This window comes from Lipotes vexillifer, unplaced genomic scaffold, assembly GCF_000442215.2.
Source record: "Lipotes vexillifer unplaced genomic scaffold, Lipotes_vexillifer_v1.1 scaffold253, whole genome shotgun sequence".
NCBI lineage: Eukaryota > Metazoa > Chordata > Mammalia > Artiodactyla > Lipotidae > Lipotes > Lipotes vexillifer.
The window spans coordinates 1,317,589-1,340,523 of NW_006780322.1; the positions used below are offsets into that span (position 1 = coordinate 1,317,589).

General features: G+C 36.7%; 1 protein-coding gene across 1 annotated transcript in view; it reads left to right on the forward strand.

Moving 5' to 3' along the window:
- Positions 1 to 22,935, forward strand: part of EXOC6B (exocyst complex component 6B) — a 688,324-nt gene that overhangs the window by 492,827 nt on the left and 172,562 nt on the right. Inside the window, exon 19 of the mRNA XM_007453376.1 lies at positions 9,045 to 9,186. Within this exon, the coding sequence (XP_007453438.1) occupies positions 9,045 to 9,186 (142 nt within the window). The remainder of the gene's footprint in view (positions 1 to 9,044; positions 9,187 to 22,935) is intronic.

Consider the following 22,935-nt stretch of genomic DNA (forward strand, 5'->3'; position numbering starts at 1 on the left):
TACAAAGTCATAGAAGGCTTGCAGTACATAAAGCCAACCAACCAACAAAAAACAAAACAAAAAAACCCCACTGTTGTCTATGTAGAAAATCCTAAGAGATCTACAAAAAAAGATATTAGAACTAATAGTTTAGCAAGATCAAAGAATACAAAGTCACTATGCAAAAAGCAATTCTATTTCTGTGTACTAATAATGAAATAATTAGAATCTGACATTTAAAAAATCAATATAATTTAAATAGCATCAAAAACAGGAAGTACTTTGTAATAAGCAAAATATGCGCAAAATTTGTACATTCAAAACTACAAAACATTGTTAGCAAAATTAAAGATCTAACTAAATGGAAAAGTATACTATATTTATGGACTCAATATTGTTAAAATGTCAGTTCTTCCAAAACTAATCTATGGCAGCTCTTCACCAGGCTTCTGGGTGAGAATTAAGCCTTAATGCTCTAAGGCATCCATTATATATAATAAATTAACATTTCTTATATTCATGTAAAATCATACTATCTATACCAATCTTGAGGGAATGAATGTAGATGTTAACAAGCTGATTTTAAGATCTATATGAAAATTCAAAGGGCTTAATATAGTTAAGACTATCATGAAAAAGAAGAATAATGTTGGAGAACTTTATGCTGCCTGATTTCTATATCTACTCTAAAGCTTTGGCTATTAAGACAGTGAAGTGTTGGCATAAAATTAGACAAAAAGATCAATGCACTAGAATGGGGAGTCTCAAAATAGACCCACACCTATGTGGTCACTTGATTTTCAACAAAGGTGCCTATGCAGTGCAGTGGGAGAAGGATGAGTCTTCTCAATAGATGTGTTCAAGCAAAAATCCAGTATTGGAACTGAAAAGAAAATTAATCTTGACATCTACCCTACACTATAAATTAAGATGGATTATAGAGCTAAATGTGAAAACTAACACAGTAAATTGTCTAAAAAATGTGTGACAATATCTTCAAGACAAGTCACAAAGGTCAGGAGCCATGAAAAGAAAAGTTGATACATTGTACTTTATCAAAATTGTACATTTCTGATCATCAAAAAACACCATTAAGGAAGCAAAAAGGCAAGCCACAGAACATGTGAGAGTATTTGCAATACATCTATGTGACAAAGCAGTCATCCAGAAAAGGCAAATATCTTGTACAAATCTCTAAGGAAATGTTAGACAGTCTGCACTTTGACCCACTCCCAACATGGACAATAAACTTGAACAGGTACTTACAAAAGAGGATATCCATTTGACCAATAGGCACATGAAAACATGCTTTTAACAGAATTACGCATAAGGGAATATAAATTGAAACTGCAGTAAGATGCCACTATACTCTGGTAAAACAGCAGGAATTAAAAAGGTAGTTGGTCAGGGAACCAGATGAAAGGAATCTTCCTGTAGAGAAATCAGGAATTATATTGTCAGAAATCTTTCGAAGCTTGTTTTTTGTAATTATAAACTTAATGTAAACTTGTGGAAAATTTGAAAAGTAGAGATATGCATTTAAAAAGACTTACAGGGGCTTCCCTGGTGGCACAGTGGTTAACAATCCGCCTGCCACTGCAGGGGACACGGGTTTGATCCCTGGTCCAGGAAGATCCCACATGCCGTGGAGCAACTAAGCCTGTGTGCCACAACTACTGAGCTTGCACTCTAGAGCCCACGAGCCACAAATACTGAGCTCACGTGCCACAACTACTGAAGCCCGCGTGCTCTAGGGCCTGTGTGCCACAACTACTGAGGCTGTGCTTTTGAGCCTGTGTGCCACAACTACTGAAGCCCACGTGCTCTAGGGCCCGCGTGCTGCAACTACTGAGCCTGTGCTCTACAACAAGAGAAGCCTAGAGCCCATGCTCCACAGCAACAGAAGCCACCACAATGAGAAGCCCGCACAGCACAACGAAGAGGAGCCCTGTGTCACCGCAACTAGAGAAAGCCTGCACACAGCAACGAAGACCCAACGCAGCCAAAAATAAATTTAAAAAAAAAAGACTTATAATACCAAGTATAGGAGAAGATATAGAACAACTCTCATACATTGCTGGTGGGAGTATGAAATAGTATTATCACTCTGAAATGTTGGCAATTTCTAATAAAATTAAGCATACAACTACTCTATGATCCAGCAGTTTCAATCCTAGGTATTTTTCCAAGGAAAATAAATAGTCCCACTTAAAGACTATTCTTAATAGCACCCAATAGAAATAACCCAAATAGATATCAATAGGAAAAATTAATAAACAAATTGTGATTTATTCATACTTCTCAGCAATAGAAAGGAAGAAACTATGGATACATGCAGCAACATGGATGAATCTCAAAAACATACTGAGCAAAAGAAGCTAAGCATAAAAGAGGACACTACTGTAGGGTTCTTTTTATATGAAGTTCAAGAAAGAGGCAAAACAAATCTATGGTGCTATAAGTCAGAAAAGTTACCTCATGGGGTGGGTGGATCTACTGATTTGAAAGGGGCATGAGGAACTTTCAGGTTTATGGAAATATTTCCTATCTTGATCTGGATGGCAGTTTTATAGGTTTTTACATATGTAAAGGTCATCAAGCTGTATATTCTTAAGAGCTCCATACGTACTGTTTGTAATTATACCTCAATAAAAGCATGCATAGCAAAAAGTGTTTTTAAAAAGATTTCTGTGTTTCTTGAAAAATGACTGAATAAGAAAGCGAAACAAGTGGATAAGTCTGAGAACCAGGTTTATGCCGTCTGTTACATCCCTCCTCTGACACCTCCTTCCATCTACATCCTGAGTATATACTTCCAGTTTTCTTTTGACTATGCTTTTTCCTTCGAGCTTCTTAATTTTTTCATGACAAATTAAGTAGGGATTGTTTAACTCTATTTACTTTTTTTTTTTTTTTTCGGGTATGCGGGCCTGTCACTGTTGTGGCCTCTCCCGTTGTGGAGCACAGGCTCCAGGCGCGCAGGCTCAGCGGCTACGGCTAACGGGCCCAGCCGCTCCGCGGCATGTGGGATCTTACCGGACCGGGGCACGAACCCGCATCCCCTGCATCGGCAGGTGGACTCTCAACCACTGTGCCACCAGGGAAGCCCTATTTTTTGTTATGTTTTTCTTATTTTTGATTTATTAGAGGTTCACCATCTCATTGTAGGCTCTACTAAAGTCATCAAATAATACCAAATATCTTGCCCAAGATATATTAACTATCATCCTTGGGCTTCATTTTCTTAGCTGTTAGGGAACATTTGTTTGTCTAAAATAGGGATTTGTGAATCTTTTAATGAGTGGATATTTGTATAGATTCTCTACTTTGAATTTAAGAATGTTCTTTAAGTAGGATTGTAATCCATCCTAAGACATGGATACAGTTGTGGGAAAATCAACTTGGAGAGGATATGTGATTTTTAAGGTTGTTTAGGTATAAAGATAAAGTAAGACTTTGTCATAGGGTTTCTGCAGCACATGGGAACCAAAGTTCCAAGCATGGGTCCCAGATAACAGGGACATATGGGAAGATCCAGAACTCTATCCTCTGAATGTGGCTTATTTAATGTCCATCCTAAGTAAATAGGAGGCTTAGTACTATGGGAATGAAGTGGCCTCACCCATAGCCATGGTATGTTGAGGAAAAAGGAACAAGACAGCTTCCTTGTTCAATGAAGGAAGGGGCAGGCCGAAGAAACTGTCTACAGTAGTGGTCAGGGTAGAAGGTTAAGGAATTAGAGGTATAGGTACACAGAAAGAGCGAGCAATTTATAGGGAGACTTGACTTTACTCTGAGTAGTTCTTACTTGCCTTGCTAGATCAGTTTCTGTGTCTGAACTTTTCTCTATTTCATGGTGAAATAACATTAAATAACTAAAGAAAGATAAAATTTGACACACCAAAATGTAAGCAAGGGAGTGTTACTCAGAAAGCAGAGGAGAAATTTGATGTGAAAAGACAGCTGTCTTTCCTGGCTCTCTTTAAACATTCCTTACTGTGAAACTTGTTAAGATTATCCAGAGAAAGAGAAATTTGGCTTTGACCGCTTAAGTCATTTAGTTAAGATTCTTGATGATCTGGAACTCAGATCTGATCCCAGTAGGTTGACAGAGAGCTGTGGTTGGAGTCCATTCTAAATATCTGCTGTGAATCCAGCGTTCTTTTGATGCTTCCTTAGATGGAGAAGGGAGGGAAAAAAATGCTTTCTTCTCGTCCTCTTCATTCCCTTACCCAAAGTCGCGAAGCAACAGGACAATGTAGCAACTACCCCAAGGCCTCTTACTGGGAGGCAGGATCAAACGATTGTTAAGAGCCTTTGGAATTTGACAAGGCTGGATTCACATCCTAGGTCCACAACTTACAAGGTATATTCAGATGGCTTAACCTCTCTGTCCTTATCTATAAATAGAGGGTTAAATACCTCAGGGGGTTCTTGTGAGGATTATGCAAGAAAATATTTTCAAAACATTTGGCACATAGTCAATGCTCAATAAATGGAAGCAGCTGCTCTGGTGATGGTGGTAGAGTGTGTGGTGATACTGAGGATGATAATGCTTTCTCTAAGCTCTTCACCTCTGCTCACTTGTATTTAGTACTATGACATAACACTTAATATTGTGTAATTGAAGTCATAGTAATTGAAAGTAATGAATACTGAGCTTTCTGTATTTCTTTGAAGAAGGAATTTATAAGATTCCTATTTGTCTTGTGTTAAATTGTGCTTTTGTGTAAGAAACAATGGATGATATCTCCCTCTGTGTAGAAGAGAATGAGATACCTCCAAGGCATGAAGTTGGGCGGCAGTGTGTACCTACTTTGCAGTCTAGAGCTATGCTTCATTTAGATATACCAAAATAAAAATGCAATAGTTTCTTTCCTTGCAAATCATGTACTTTTCAAGGAAACGTAAATGCATGAAATGGCAATGCAGTAAATCATCTAGTGCGAAGTTTTATGGTACAAGTTAAGACAGTAAATAGAGAATAGGAGGTAGATGGAATAATTCAAATTACAGGATATGAATCTGGGTATATTTTTGAAGTAAATGAGTTGATTACCAAAGAGCTACATGGTGAAAATCAAAAAAGTATTTTCATAGATCTTGACTCATGCCCAGTGATGGTTCTCACTGTGGTCATAAGCCTGACTTTGAATTAACAACATGAATTTAGTCACCAATGTACTCTTCTTCCCTTCCCAAAACTTTTTTTAAAAAGGTATTTTAACAGGCTTGAGAAGTAGTATGAATTATTTAAGTGCTTTGGTAGTTGACTTTCAGTTCATTCAGTTGATATTTATTGGCTGTCTTGGAATACAGAACTATTGTAGCTGCATTAAGAGGCAGTATGATGTTGCCTGTAGAGCTAGTTGTAAGATCTTGTGACTCAAATCTCCCTGCATCCCAGGTTCCTCATATGTTCAAAATATGATGATAATACTTAGGTCATTTTTCATCTTGTCTGGCATTCTGTTTCTATTTCTTGTGTAGTCTCTGTACACTGAGACTATCATAGCTTCATAAGATATAACCTAGTTGTGGTTATCACTGATTTGAAACTGTTGCTGGAGGTATATGCAAAGGCAGTTTTAGTCATTTAGGTTTGGGTCAGTTTAGGCTTTGTTCCAAATTCTTACCCTGTCCTAGAGATTGGCAGTTTGTTCCTAGAAAGAATCTGCTCCATGAAGAGGGTGAAACCACCAATTTTTATTGCTTAGTGTGTTGATTGTTATTGCCTGGGTCTCTGTTTATCCTTTCTTAGAAAATCTATGGATACCATGGTAGTAATGGAAACCAGAAGTGAAAAAGAGAATGGATAGCAGACTGAATTAGCAAAGCTCCAAAATGCTTTCTAGAATTAGAAAACTATTTAACAATGAAAATATACATTTCTGCAATTATCACTGTGTTTGGAAATAAAGAATTAGCTTGAGGGGAAGTAGGGTGGAAAGTGATTGGAGGACAGTTAAGTAACTCAGTATGTTAGGGTAGTATAACATATGATCATGTATAAGTGCCTTTGGCTCTATTGCTTGATATAGATTGATATAGATTTGTTTCATGTTAAAGTTAATAAGCTGCTTAATATTTTGAGATGAATAATGAGTCTGAAGTGTCAACTAACTTACACTAAATTACACTTCTAATGAGTGGTAGAGATAAAAATTCAAACTTGGGACTTTCTGACTGTGAGCTATCTTATTTTCATTTTATTAGGCCAGTTTCCTTTCTCCTTGGCAATCTGTTTTGACCACTGGAAACAAGCCTTTCAAATGCTGTCTTCTCAGCCTCCAGCTTAATTGGGCTTTTAGCTCTTTGATTTTTACAACATCTCCATATTCAGTTTGTTAGGACCTTTAAGTGTTGGCCTTGGCCTAGATAGTTATGCTGGACCACAGTTTAAAAGTATGCCCCAGCAGATACTCAGTATTTGAAGAGTTGGCTCCTGAACTACAACTGACTTACCTGTTTGGACCTAGTTTTTATGTCTTGGATAACCTGTTAACCCTGTTATTATCTGAATCTGTTTTTGACCAGCTGTTCCACAGTATAAGACAGTATAAAATTTAGTGTTGCTTTTTAGGTGATGGTTTACTGGAAAGATACGGATTTAGGATTGGGTAGAAGTAACAAATAGCTGTATGACTTTGTCTAAATTTCTTAACCTTACAGAGAACCTTCGTTTATTCATCTACAGGAAAGGAATACCAACTGCTTGAGTTGATTGTGAGAATTAAGTGAAATAACATAAGATGTCAGCTGCCTAAGTATAGCACATCTTGGGCATAGAGTAGTGTCCAAGAGACAGTAGTTTCTTTCCCTTTTCTCTGCCTTGTGATCTGCAGTGTTGTCTCTGGACATCTGCTCTAGTCTATCCTCATTTCTTCACTGCACTCCCACTCTCATTGTTGAAAAGCCATAGGGCTTCTCACAACTTTGATCTGCCCCCTCTGATTCTTCTCATGGGGCATAGCCTGACAATTATGTTGAACTCTATGGCTCCTTGGTGATACCTGTTCCAGGTCTCCAGTGGGTTTAGTTGAAAGCATGCCATTTAATATGGATTTCTTTTACGTAACTTTTCTCTTTAGGATTCTTTATGCTTCCATTGCCTCATTTCGACTTGGTCTGTACAGTATTCCCTACTTAAGTATTTCCATTTGTTGTGTTAAATCACCCACAGAGTGTGGGTCTTCAGAACCTACAAACAGAACCATAGAGGAGAAACAGTTTTAGAATGTGTAATATAATAAGTCATTGTTTATTACTGTTATTTTTATTCTATAAAATAGTATTTTAGTCAAATAAAAATTTAGAAGATATTCAGTCTCACAAAATAATCAAAGACAAAAATCATAAAGTATCTCTTGTTTAATTAGTAGAAAAATTTGTAATAGTACTCAGTGCTGGTGATTATGCACTTAAGTGATACTCTAGGAAATATCTAGGGACATTGTAAATCAGAATATACCATAGGAAAAGCAGTTTATAGTTAGATATTTGGAAATCTGGCTTCCACCTGTGTTCCTCTTCACGTATACACATGTGCATTATGAATCACAATACATTGATACCCCTCATTCTAGTAGATTTGAGAAATAACCTTAAAGGAATTATCCAAAGTATATAAAAATTCATGCAAATTTTAAAATTCATTCTGGTATTATTTGTTATATGTTTTTCCATTTAAAACCTGCTAACTTTTGTGGAAGGCCCTGGCCCAGTGAAACGTATGAAAAATAAATATATTAAAAAAAAAAAAACTGTAGTCAGAATCTGGCATTTTCATGAAGACTGACATTACTCTATGACCTACTCTGTTTATAATAGCAAAAGAAAAAAAAGAAAAGAAACAGCCTAAATCTCCAACAACAGAAGAATGGACAAATAAATTCTGGTACACTCCTAAAATGGAATACTGTGGAATAATTAAAGGAATAAACTACAACCACATGTATTTCATTTACAAACATTCACATTCATAACATTGAACCAAAAAAGCAAGTTGTAGAAGGACATCCTTTGTAATACAGAAAGTTTCAAATACATAAAATAATAAAAATATTGTTTCTTATTATATACTTGTCATATAGTATTTTCATAATACAAATGGTATACTCAACACAAGAAATGGTCACCTCTGGGGAGAAGGAATAAAATGATTTAAGGAGGTCATATAAGGGCTGTAACTATATTTGTAATGTTTAGTATGTACATAAGTGTTCATCATATAATTCTGCATATCTTTCTGAATGACTGAAGTATTTCATGATTTCAAAAAAGAAGGATCCACTGACTAATATGAGGACTCAGACTTTTTCAAACTTATCCTGTTTTTCAGACTAGATGATAACAAAAATAAAATGGATATATATCTGGGGAAGAAATGGATATATCTTTCATGATGTATAACTCAGACCTGGAACTAAGATATAATTCACTAGTGTAAAGTGAATCTTTTAAAGAAGATGGTAAAATACTAATTTTAATATCAGTATTTAAAAAATTAGCTTAGAGTGTGTGTTCATAAACCTCAGTGTTTATTTTTTAAGAAAACAAAATTTATCCTTTTAATTATTTTTTTCAGAAAACCATTTTGTTTTAAACCATTCTTTTCATTTTATATGTGTTAAGTCATAAAGTAGTAAACACTTTGGTTTCAAGATAAGTTAGGAATTGTTTACATTTGCTTTTTAAGAATTATGGTATTTTTAGAAGGGACTCTTTGAAATGTATTCTCTGTGGAAACATTCCTTCTCAGTTTAATTAAGATTTTGAATATTGTTAATTTGTTGTTGATTTAGGAAGAAAGCACTTCGTAAATAAATAGCTGGGCTTTATGAATTTTAGCTGAGTGTTATACTGACATGACTGATGGTAATGGAGCTAAATATTTAAGATGTTTGCCATGAGGTGCTATTAATTTCAAAGTTATTTGAATGCAAGGGTTATCATGATGGAGAAAACCTTCAAAGAAATTGCTAATTGAAAAATAAATGATTTTAATTTTCGTTGGAATTTCATTTTAATCCGTCAGCCTTATGATTTACATTCTTGTATTTCAGGGAAAGGTGGCCCAGACAGCATGTATGTCAGCTTGCAAGCATTTAGCCACGTCCTTGATGCAACTTTTGCTGGAAGCTGAAGTAAGGCAGCTCACCTTGGGAGCATTACAGCAGTTCAACTTGGATGTCAGAGAATGTGAACGTAAGACAGTAAACCATTCTTCGCTTATTTGTTTTACCTGCATATTCACTTCTGTGGAAAAAAAAATTTTAGGTCTGTGGGGTTTTGGTCCTAATGGAGTCAAAGAATACTAGAAATAAGAGTCTGTCACCAAGCTAATTTGAACACACAAGAGTGCCTAGGCCCATATGTAGAACAAAGAAGATCCCTGGCATGTAAGTTTGCAGTCTAGAAGGGGATACAAGGCAGACATGCATTTAATACACACCAAAGAAAACCTGATTAGTTCAAAGACTTCAAAGAATGCAGTTCTCAACCATTTCCTTTCTATGTTGTATTTGAAAACTATTTTTTCATCTTATCTGCAAACTCTTCTTAGTCTAAAGAACAAATGGAGTATGCATTTATCAGTCAGAAATGCTTTCTATGACAGGTAGAAACAGAAAACCTTAGACAGAGTGGTTAAACTAAATAGGTTTTATTTTTCTTAGAGGCAGTGAGTTGCTGTATTAATTTAGTTGCTCAGTGATGTCATCAAGGACCCAGGCTCTTTTGTTTCCTCTCTTCTGTCATACTTAGAATTTTCCTCCTCATACATATTATAGTCACAAGGGACTCACATTCAATGCAGGAGGGAGGTGCCAGCATCACCTATTTTTTTATTAAAAAAATTAAAATCTTTTCAGTAAACCCCTAACAAACTTCCCTGTGTGTCTCATTGGTCAAAATATAGTTGTGTGGTTGCCTCCAGCTCTCAGGGAGACTGGGAGATTGAGTATCTGGCAAAGAGAAAGAGGAGCATCATTATTGACATAGTTGATTTATCATGAATTGTCTACTTGGAATTAAACACAAAATCAGGCTCTGGTTAGCAAGGAAGAAGGAACAATGAAGAGTGTTGTGGTGTTCGTTGTGCCATCAGTGAGAAATGAAAATGAACAAAAATGATATGACTCCTGGAAACTTTTTTCTGATTCTAGGAAAATTAAAATAGTGGAAAATTACATGAGTCTGCTAATACTTCTGCCCCACCTTTTAATTTTTTTTACTGTTTATTGGTTTCCCTTGGTTGACTTTTTCTTTTTTTTTTTCTGGCCACACCACACAGCTTGCAGAATCTTAGTTCTCTGACCAGGGATTGAACCTGGGCCCCCTGCAGTGGAAGCACGGAGTCCTAACCACCGGACTGCCAGGGAATTCCCCCGCTTGGTTGACTTTTGATGGCTGGAAATTAAGGCTTAATTGGCTATGCTATTTTGAATTAATTAATTAATTAAGACTTCCAGTTCCAGCCATCACAGGTATCAAGGTCACCCTTTTGCCATAAGCAGCTATAAAACTGGATAAACTGTATGAAACAACTTTTTTCGTGCATTAGACAGCAGAGAGCACAAGGCTATGATCCTTCAGAGGAGAAATGTACAAGGTAAGCTTGACATTTACTCTTGTTTTCTGTCTGGGGGCACTATCCAAACACAGCACAGGAAAGTAGAGCCCGAATAAAAAGCAGTGTTTTGCACAGAAACCACCTCCCACCCCAGAAATTGGCTTATAGGGCTGTTGAGGCAGCTTAGGTTTGTGGAGAAAGGTACCTGAGAGCAAGGAGTTGTTTAAAGAAGTTGCTCCAGAAATCTGCATTGGAGAGCCCTTGAGTCTTTGATCAAGAACCAAGTTGCCATGTGTGGTGTGAAACTCTGGGAGGCTTAGCGGAGAATAGTCACTGAGGATCTATGAGCTGAATAGGAATGCCAGTGGTCACAGAGTGCTAGGAAACACTGGAATTCTGACCAACCAGAGTGGAGAGACCACCTTAACATATTGTGCATTCAGTAATACCCCAGAAGGTTAGGCATTAAAAATGCTATTTAAGCTCTAGAGTAAGAGCTAATCTTGAGCCACCCTAATAAAGTCTAATAAGAAGACTTGACAAGATAAAGGTAATCTGCCAGTAAAGTAACTGCCTGCCAAAACACTCAACAATCTTTGAAGGAAGAGGAACATGAAAAAGTTTTCAGATTCTCAACCATATAGCATCTACAATTTCACATCAGAAAACTAAAATTCGACATACAAAGAAGTAGGAAAATATGACCCATAACAGAAGAAAAAAATAAACAATAGAAATAAACCCACTGATTATACAAATGTTGAAAATAGTGGACAGGGCCTTTAAAAAACTGAATATAAATATATTCAATAACTTAAAGGAAAAAATGGATATAATGCATGACTGGAGGAAATTTTTTCCAGGTTTGATTTAAAAAAAGTATTAACTCACTGATTCAAAAAGCTTAACAAATCTTTAGCAAGATAAACATATAGCCACACCCAGGCACATTATGGTCAGATTGCTAAAATAACAGCAATAAAAGAGAAAATCTTAATAGCAGAAGAAAAGACACGTTATATAATAAAGAGCAATGATAAGAGTTACTGCTAATTTCTTATCAGAAACAGTGCAAACCAGAAGGCAGTAGAGGAACATCTTTAAAATCCTGAAAGAAAGCAAAAAATAAGCCTGTTAACCTTAACCTGAAAACTCTTTATCTTGTGAAAAATATCCTTCAAGCATAAAGGTAAAATATAGACATTTTCAAATAAACAGAAGTTGAGAAAATTTGTCACCAGAAGATCTATACCACAACACATTTAAAAGGTAGTTTTTCAAGTTGAAATTATACTAGATGTCAACCCAGCTCTACAGTGCAGATTACATTGTTCAAAGATGTCTACCACAATATCTCTTTTCCTAGAACCGGGAATCCCGGTTTTTCTTTTTTAATTTTATTTTTTATAGAAGTAATACCTGCTCTTTGTGGAAATTTTGGGAGAAAAAAGTAACAAAAAAATTATCTCATCATTCAGAAATAAGTACAATTCCAGGGCTTCTCTGGTGGCACAGTGGTTGGGAGTCCGCCTGCCATTGCGGAGGACACGGGTTCGAGCCCTGGTCCGAGAAGATCCCACATGCCGCAGAGCAGCTGGGCCCGTGTGCCGCGGCTGCTGAGCCTGCGCTCTAGAGCCAGCGAGCCACAGCTGCTGGGCCCGTGTGCCACAATTGCTGAAGCCCACGCGCCTGGAGCCTGTGCTCCGTAGCAAGAAAGGCCACCGCAGTGCGAGGCCCGTGCACCACAATGAAGAGTAGCCCCCACTCGCCTCAACTTGAGAGAGCCCGCGCGCAGCAGTGAGGACCCAACACAGCCAAATAAATAAATTAATTAATTAATTAATTAAATTTTTAAAAAAAGAACTGGTATCTGAGATTTAAAAAAAAGAAAGAAAGAAGTACATTTCCAGGGATTACATCCAGGCATGATAACATCCAACAGCCACAGAATTGTTTCTAGAAGCCATCCACTGGATTCTTTGCATCTAGTTAACCAGAATTGTTTTACATGGCTCTGTCTTAACCAATTACTTCCCAGGAGAATGAAAACATAATGATTGGCTAAACCAGTCAAGATTGATTCTTAATGTTGAATACAAAGTCATCATTTTCTGAGTCTTGAGGAATAGTAGAACCTCATTCTGATATAAATAAAAGGGAGAAAAAGGCTTTGGGGTAGGTGACCAACCATTACCAGTGGTTGAACGGCAAAGCCTGATGAATGATTGGAAATAACTCAATCAAAATGACTGCATTTTTGATAGAGCTAAAAGGTGAAGAGGGATGGAGGGTAATAAGCTAAAATATATGAGCCTTGAGGAGGAGGAGTAATGGTCTGAGAGAAGCACTGATGAATAAGGGAAATGCCCATCTTATAGCCTGATTCTGAAGTACATTTTTTGTAGAAGAATGAACAGCTTCTATTTTAGAGCACTACAGGCTAATTGGTATCCTTAGCAGAGAGCCAGCTTTCAGTTGACTAAGAGGTAGAGAGATCATTTAATGAAAAGGTGGAAACTATGAAAATAGTTTGTTAACTATGGCAGAGGGGTTCCAGAGAGCCAGCATCTTGCCTGAAAAGCCATTCAATATTTGTAATAGCCTTTCAGACTTAGGATCAGCTTGACACTAACATTTGTGAGGCGTGGCAGTGTCTCTAATAACCATATTACCACTGAAATTTTTTCCCCATATATTTAGAGCCACTAAAGTTCATTGATTTAGAATTTAATGTTTCATTTCTGATTGGCATTAATTTGTCTGTCAAAAAACTTTCCATGGACATTTATTTTAATTTAAAAGAAAGAATTCTATGTCTTTTGCTATACCATCCCCCTCATTTTCTTCTTTACATGCTCAGTGGTCTATAAAAAATCTTAAAGAAATGATACATAAGATTCACATAACTATACAGAGGCGTATAAAAGCAGCCCCAAATGACAAGATAATTAACACTTACATCTTTCTACCCAGTGGTGTGTACGTGAGGTATTTTTGCTATTGTCTGTGAGTCATTGGAAGAACTGTGTATAGGTCCTGAAAGAAATAAAACTTTGGACAAGATAGAATGTGAATGTATCTTGAGTGTTTGACTCTGAGGCCTGGGCTGCCACTTTGTTAGATCCCAAATACATACGGGAATTATATGCATGCAAGCCTGAGATATTCAGCTAGTATAGTGTAGTCATTAAGAACACAGATTTGCGAGTCAGCTCAATCAGATGTTCAAGTCACCACTTCTTTTTAGTGTGACCATATATAAATTATTTAACCTCTCACAGCCCCATTTATGAAATAGGAATAATAATAGAACCTAATATTACAGGAATGGGGTCAGAATTAAATGAGATAATGCATAAAAGGGTTTATTTCATGGCTGGCAAAACATTAAATATGCAATAAGGAGTAGCTTCTACTGTTATCATTACCAGCAGCAGCAACAACAGTAGTAATAAATATACAGCAACTCTCAGAAGGTCTTTTGCAGACCACGCAGACCTTTGTCTGTAGTTTGTGAATCAGTTAGGTTTGGAGATGCCCTTTTATTCAATGTAAGTTTTGCTTTTTGTAGTTATCTGTCGAACTTCTGTAGCTGTTCTGAAAGTTACCATCCAGAACTGATGATTTTCTAATTCTCAGCCTATGCTTTTGCAAGAAATCAATTAGTTAGCTCAGATGTTTACTAGAGATGGTAACTACTGCTTTGGATACCACTATCTAATAGGAGTGTTGTTGATTTTTACTGACAGGCTAATCAAACCAAGTACCTTTATGGTGAAGATTATTAGGATTTAGGAGATGTGAAGAAAATATTCCTTTCCCTTTAAAAATTGACAGTGACCTCTGGGTATTTCTGCTCTGTATGAATTTCATCTTATATCTCCATATGTTCGAAAACTGGATTTTAAATACTAGCAGGTCTTGATGACCTAATACTTACCTCCTTGATCAAACCTGGGCTACTGTAGCATTCATGTACTAGGATGTTCAGTCTGTGTCTGGATTTGGAATTTCCAAACCTTTTTCTTTGTATATTCTAAAAATAAGGAGGTCTAGGTTCATATTCCAGCTCACCTACTTGTTAACAGTGCTAATTCAGTAATCTGTTCATTTATTCAACAAATATATGTGGAGCCCCTACCCCTACTTTGCATGATACTACATGCAAAGTACCATGCTGGAAGCTTGAAAAAAAAAGGGAAACCATTGGTGTTAAATAGGAGAGTGACTTGATTAGATTTGTGCTTTTGGAAGGAACTCTGCAATTTATCAGGGGCCTCAGAGATCAGTTATAAGGCTGTTGCAGTAGTCCATGATGGAGATGATTTGGAAGCTTCAGCATATTTATGCATCATAATTCAAGTCATTGGAGTGAATAAATCAACTCATCTACCCTCCCTGAGTCCATCAGTAAGCTAGAAATATTAATCCCTGCTATAGTTTTCTCACAGTATTGTTATGAAGTCAAATAAGATACTATGCATAAAATCATTTGTAAACAGCCATGGAAATTTTATTTATTACGGTTATCATTTCTTTATGCATATGCTTTCATGTGTTTTTGTCTTGTTTTCTTTCCCACTTCCATTGTTATATGGTTTACAATGTTAAATATTTCAGTTTTTAGTTGTCTGCTCAGGTTCCTGTATTATTCAAAAGATTGGCATATTAAAAATATAATTAATCCAAATCCAGGGAACATTTGGTTGTGAGGAAATGCAGCCGCAATTGCATCTTTTAAAATTTAGTGTAATCCATCTTTTCACAGGGCCCATCGCCTTTTGCACAGAATAGACTGAGTCCCTGTACAGAAAGGTAATAGAATGCATCTTGCCAAATTCTCAGTTCTTTGATGGTCAAGTTAATCTGAGCTTGGGAACAAGGACTCCAAAGCCTTCCATTTCACCCTTCTTACCATAATAGCCCTTACTTTACAGGTCAGGAAACCAATGTGGAGAATCTGACTAAACTGCGGATTTAATGAAACAACTTTAGAGTAGATTCATGATCTCACTGAGCCTACTATGATATAAAATATTAGCAGAACACCATTTGTCACTTAATTCCATAGACCCCACTCTAACTGAAAGATCAGATTGCTTTCTGCATCCCTAGAGAAGTAGTTTTAGCTCAAGGCTTAAAAAAAAAGTCAGGATCCAATAGTCCAGGACTGAGAAGTTTGAATTTTCCAACTCTTAGTATATATTCACTAAAAAAAATGGCTGCAAGTTCCCTTGTGTGGTATAGCAGGCTCTCCTCTGACTCAGGTGCGAGATGTTTTAGCAAATCTTAATCGGGCAAACCTTAATAGGCTTGCTTATTATGATTTTGCACTGGGGCTTCTGAACTAAGGAATCTTTGTAAAGCAATCTCTCTGAACCTTAAGTACCAGGCCCAAACACCTGCCATTTGGGGTAACTGTATTCACTTATTTTTATTTTCTCCATTACTTGAGCCCAGCTATCCTTGACTCTCCACGTCCATATAGTTAATTATCCACCATTGGTCACTCCCCACAAGAGTCTGTCTTAAGCCTTCAGGCGTTCCTTTACCAATCTCTTCCTGATGTGAGGGAGACAGAAGAGAAGTGAGTCCTCAGGACCCTGGTCAGAAGCATAAGGGAAGCAAATGTGACAGGTCTTACTATCATTCTTCTCTTGCAGCCTTTGAAGTTTACATTTTGCAAAAGGAGTTTTGGTCCTTAATAACTAAGCCAGTACTAAACCCAAACTGCATCAGCCTACCAAACAAACTGTTAAACTGACTACCAGCTCGTACATTAAATCAAGTCTCTCCAATGAGATGCCCAATAGTAATTAATTTGTCATTCAAAATTATGTTTAGTCATCCTTGAATAACTAATACAAAATGCGTATCCACACAGGTTTGTTTGTTTTTTTTCCTGCGATTCCTTAGAAAATTCTTACATTCCCTTCTGAGTATAATTCTTTTCTCCCCTACTCTTATTTTGCATATCACCCTTGAGCCCATGTTGTGTTTAGGTCCTAGGCACAGGACAAGATTCAATAAGGGATAGAGCAGAGCAGAGTGCTACCCTTCTCTGGCAAGGGAGATACAATAGAAAGCATTCTGGAGAAGGCTGAGGGATCAAGGTTTCACAATTTCGCTTAGCACCCTTGCATTTATCAAGGAAATATGGTAAAAGTGTGAAGACAGCTGGTGTATCAGTTCATAGATCAGTTTGTGCTCTTGATTTTCAGCTCACCCAGCTATCCAGCTGCAGACAGAAGGGGATTATTATAGTAGTACCTCATGATGGTTCTGTGTTTTCTTGGATTTTTGAGCTATGCATTCTAGCAAGGACCAGAGTGGCCCATTTTCATTGTAAGTTGCCCAGTGTTATTAAAAGCTTTCACATGAAAGCTTTCCATATTCTTCAGTTTCTTTAAATTGAGCAATGGTAGGACAACCTAGTCCTCCAAAGCTTCACCCTCAATGGGAATTTGTTCCTAGGTGACTTAAGATAATACCTTAATTATGAGCTTGGCTGCCACATTCCACAGACTGTTGACTTCTCATCCTGGGAAATGAAAGGATGTCTTAACGCCCTTTTCCCTGCCATCACCTGTTAACGAGTTCCAAATATTCTACATTTTCTCTAAAGTCTTTGTTTTGCCAGCTCAATCCCTAATAATCTGTCTTAATTAAATTATGTTTATTTGCAAGGAACAAAAATTTATTCAAAACAGTTCAAGAAAAGAGGAGGGCTTATTTTGAATATATGGATTTCATAGGATCCAAGAAAAAGGTAAACAGCAGATCATGTCTGCACACTCCTGTCTCCTTAGCCTCTAGCACAGTGCCTGACATATGGTACTTGCTTAATAAATATTTGTTGAATGAATAAAAATGACTCAATTAGCAACTACCTAAGTTTCTGGATCTTTTTGGTCAGCTCTGAAGATGGAAAGGAATAGAAGTAGGAAGTGGCTTGGGATGGAAGTCATGTGATATGAATAGCAAGGATGTAGTTGGAATCCTAAGGAATACTCTCTTAGGAGGATGTACAATTGGCAACTTGAGTACACATATCCTACCACCAGCTTCTATGGATTATCAAGCCATTCTTGCCACCAACAGTCAATTCTCAATATATCATCTGTATAATATATAATAATTAAAATCAGAGGTAATAAAAACAGATTGACCTTTGAAACCAATCTGTTTCTATCATCTCTGATTTTTGTTATCATATATTATATTTAGTAGTTTGGGCATACTTTATTCCTCTTCTTAACCTCAGTATCTTTATTTATAAAATGAAGTTACAATTATACTATCTCACAGACTTGTTGAGATGATTAAGTGAGTAACACATAACAAATGGTCAGTAACTGCTAGCTACCATCCTCATTGTCAAGTGTCATCATCAGAAAGAGTACTAAGCTGGAAGGAAAGTTACATTATAACCTCAGTTTTACCACCAACTTGGTGTGTGATCTTGGGAATTCATTAAACCTGTTTGGGCTTTGGGCTTCTCATTTATAATATGGGAACACTTGGCTAGATGATTTCTGAGTTTCCATTTAGTTCTAAGACAATACAGTTTATCATGGGAGGGAAGATTGTGTGGATATTTTCATGTGTATGGAAAGTTGTTTTAAAAATTAAATGAGATAATGCATATGAAATGCTTTACAGATCCTAGTACACATATATTTGTAACCACTGGTAAATATTAAATATGTTTATTATAGTTTTAATTATAGTTATTACAATAACATGTTCATCAGGGACTTAGAATATATGGAAGCAGAAAGCAGGCTTTGAGTGATTACCATCAGGAGCTCATAAATTTAATGACCATTGGAATAGGGTCAGTAATTTTTTTTCTCAAAGAAACTTTCTCAGAGTCTGCTTTATGGTATTTACTTTTGGATAATATTAGTCTAGGAAGAAAGCAAGCTGTCTAGTGAAGACCTAAAGCACTATAGTATCCTGTAGAAATGTCAGTGTGGTTGTGGATAAGATCAGGGTTGCCATGATGAAATGTGTGACTTTAGCAGTCCTGAATTTCAGAAGAGTCTAAAGAGTATGAATACATTTCTTTTGGAAACTTAGGACATGAGTACTAATATCGTACTGATATGACAGATAGATTTAAAGAAGACAAGTTGGCTTTCTGTGAGATATACTTCAATCTTAGAAATGTTAAATTGTTGTAGCAACTGGTATCATTACATACTGTGGGATTCTTGTGAAAAGTTTTGAATTTAGATACTTCCTTTCCAATTAAAGTATATATTTTATATTTTATCAGAACACTTTTCAAATTGTATCTTAATTATCTTAATTGTACCTCTGCAAGTCTTAAAAAGAGAGCCATTTTAAGAATATAGGGTTTGAAGAGAGACAAATGGAAAAAGTTTGAGCCCAGTAAAATTTTAAACCTCATCTCCCTAGGTTATATCAAAATAACAGATGCCTCCTTCGTTTGAGGATATGTAATGCCTGAAGATGCAAATTTCCTGTTGTAGACTACTGAAGGACATTTTGTGTGTTTCAGTATCATTGATTTCAGATCCCTTAGCTTCTATCCTCAGCCTCATCTTTCTGAATTATAATTTTAAAACAAGCTTTCCTGTTCTGGCTTCTTCCATCTGAGAAACATTAAGGTAAAAAGATTGATGATAGACTTCGAGTTTGTATGCAGAAAAATAAACTTGCTTCCTATAATTTGCAGTGTTCTGCACATGTGAAAATCTAAGGATAATTAGTTATTATTGCTTTAATGTGATGTAGACGATAACTTGTTCTATGAGACAAGCTCTATGGCTAATGAATTTTGTCTTTTGGTTGATTGACTGGTTAATGGAAGCAGAAAAAATATTTTTTGTTTCTTCTTTACAAAAATGCTTTCATTCTCTACTGGAAATGGATATAGGGATTTGGGTAGCCAGTCTTTGTTAGAGCACATCCTTCTTTATTTATTTTATCATTTGTTTTCCCCTTTCCTCAGTTATGTTCTGTATTCTTGTTTCTAATTCTCATTTTGATTCAATATTTGCAGTGAAACTTACAAATTTGCAAGGGAGAATCATTAAGTTGGCAATTATGTATGTATATATATTATATATAGTTATGGTTATCAACATTTCATTCATTCTCTTCATTCTTTGTTTTCTCTGCAAGACCTGGAACACTGTAGTTATTCTATACAAGAAACCAGATTTAAAACTCAAGTGCAGTGGGAATTTGTAGGATGAAATTAGAGGCCATAGTCTGGTACTTTCTCAGGCACACAGCTCTCAGTCAATCTATGCAAAAGCTTCCCCAGATACTTATGGATTGTATGGCTTTGTCTCTCTTCCACTTTCCAGGCTCATACCAGTTCTTTTTAAAAGCAGGATTGAGCTTGGATTCTCAGATCTAAAATGGTGTGGGAAGAGCACAAACTGCAAATATCTTCCTTCTGTCAAAAATAGGCAGTAGTTGTCATGCTAGGTGCTATGCTATTATGCTATGTTATTATGATGTGCCTTTCTTAGCCATGAAAAACCCAAACAGAGGGCTTCTCTGCCATTTAAATGGCCATGTCACTTCTCTTTGACTGTGGATGATAGACCCTGTACCCTCTGGAAGGACTTTTCTCAGACATGGGTCAGTGAGTAGTGCCCACTCAGCAGTTATTTTGGTCTATGAGCTGAAGTTCCTTGAATTCCAGGAGATAAGGCAGTCATTGTCTCTCTGAACCCATTGCCAGACACCCAGTCATTTGATAGTAGGTGCTGCCAACCTGAGCAGTAAAGGCGGGCAACCTGCTCTTCCTCACCATGGCCTAAGATGCCATCCTTGTCAAGCAAATGGAGATGGATCATGCTGCTCTAACCTTGTTATATATCACTGTCAAACCCTGCTATTGGCTTCCAGAGATTGGCCAACAGAGACAAAGTACTTTTTCTGGTAGCAAATGTTACCTTGGATTGTTTGTGAGGCATTTAAGTGATGAGGAGGTACAAAGGACCTGCTACGTGAAGAATCATAATACCCAGTTAAGCTTCTTTATCTGTGGCAAACCTCCCAATACCCTAAATTCTGTTAGGCTGTTGGGTAAATGCGGTACTTATCCCGGCTCTAAATAAGGACAGTGACTGATTCCTCTTAGAAACTGTTTAGATTTTCTTTGAGACCTTACACACTTTGGAAGTTTCAGGGACTAGAAAGATTAAGAAATGCCACTTCAAAGAAGAAAAAGTTTAAAAATATATTGTGGTTATTGCTGTTTTCCTATTACTTAAGCCTGGTTCCACACTCGGTAAAAAGACTTTTCCTAAAGTTAAAGGAGTATGTTATAATAATTTCATAATCTCCAAAGCCTTTTTACTATTCCTTTATTAGAAACTTTATAAAACAATTATTTAAAATGTTTCATTAATCCTCATGATTTGCTTGAAAACACCCAGAAGCATTTTCATGGAGAAATGAGCCCATTGAAACAATAGCTTGTCTGAATCATTGCAAACCAGAGACCTTACCTCACCATTAGCACCAGAGCAACGTATGGCCATCTCTTTCTGCTATATCAGCTAGCTACAAACATCACCTCAGCTGAAAATTATTTCTTTAGCACCGCTACCTCATTCCATCAAGCCGTTTGCACCTCCCTTTTACTCACATAGGCTAAAATCCTAATGTTTGTAGTAAGCCAGACTCTCCCAGGAATATCTGATGCATTCACTGCTCTTGTCTCCAGGTGTTTACACTGGGACATTTTATATTTTCTTTGGCCCTCACTTCATGTCTTTGGGGCTGAGGCCAGTAAACTATTTATTTTAACAGGGCCATTTTATAGGGTGTAAACCAGGAAATCATATTAAATACCATGTCTATTTAAAAATTATTATAATAGCTGAAAGTTGACAGACTTCTACTCAGGCCTACAAGAAATTCCTGTAACATTCTAGTCATCTGCTGCCTTTAGGTGGAACAGTACCTTATACATCTTAAAAAACTGACTAAAGTCCTAATTTTTATGAGACAGTTTAAAAGAAATAAATTTCAGTCCTTTCCACTATTACCTCTCTAGTATTTCAGCAGTTAACAAATTCTGATTTGAGTTCTGTTGTTTTAATTAAATCATCTATCTGGCCTACTTTTTGTATTACAAATTTTAGAAATTTATCCTTTCTCTCTTCCTCCCTTTTATGTGCGTGTGTGTGTGTGTACGAGAGAGAGAGAGAGAGAGAGAGAGAGAGAGAGAGAGAGAGACACCACAAAATCCCCTTAGCATTCCCAATTTCATGTTTCTAAGACTGGAATTTAGAAAATGTGAAGAAAATATCATTGCCAACACTTCCATTTAGAAAAGCTGAAGTCTTCAGAAACTAGTGAGTCAATTTATAGAATTTTTAAAGTCTTACCTATAATGTTCTATAATGATGGTTGATCTATATTTTACTTCTATATTCTGCTCCTTTCCTGGGAGGAGAAGGTGGTTTATGGTAGGGTCTCTGGTAGGATAATGTACATTTGTATGGGTGAATTGAGGCCTTTGTCTTTGATCACTAAGTAGCTGTGAATTTGGACAACACATTTAATCTCTTTCAAAATCTTTTTACCCATTTGTTATATGTGAGTGGTTTGGACTAGGGTATCCCATTGGACTACATGGCTAGGGATTAGCCATTCAAGTACAATGAGGTAGGTTGGGAAGGGTGTTCTGACAAAAGCAAGTATTTGTATAAATTCTGGGAGGAAATAAAGAACATGGCATATTAGGGAACTAAAACTAGTTCATTATGACTAGAGAATAGGGTGAAATGAAGTGGGGTAGCCAGAAGGAAATGTGGAGATATAATCATTGTTAGTGGATCCAAAGCAGATTTTAGAGAGTACTTTTACTGGAAGTAGGGTGATAGACTAGACTGCTGAGAGTTGAGGAACGAATGGAAGATAAAGAAGCTGAATCAGTGCTTGTAAAAGACTCAGAAATTGACATGGAAAGAGAGGAAAGAAAAGGTTGTTTACTTAATTGCCTCTCTTAAGCCTAATAATTGGGACTGTTTAATTATAAATAACACCAAATATTTTGTATAATGTTACCAAGAATAGGAGAAAAATAACACTTTATTTTCTTTGTGGATATCAGTAAAATTTGCCTGGCAATCTTTCTCTTCTCTTTGTCTTTCTCTGCCCTTTCTTCCTGAATGATGTGCCTTTCTGAAGAAATTCAAGACTCCTCAGTTTTTCACCACATCCCAGCAGTCACATGGCGTAAGGCCTGCCCTTCCCCTCTGACTCACAGGAATCTCTTTGTCAGCTGTCTGCCTGTCAATGGATGGAAACAAGGTGTAGCATCAGCTCCTGCCCAGGCAATTAACCAGGGAAAAGGATGAGGTTCTGTACTCTTCTGTAGAAAAGCA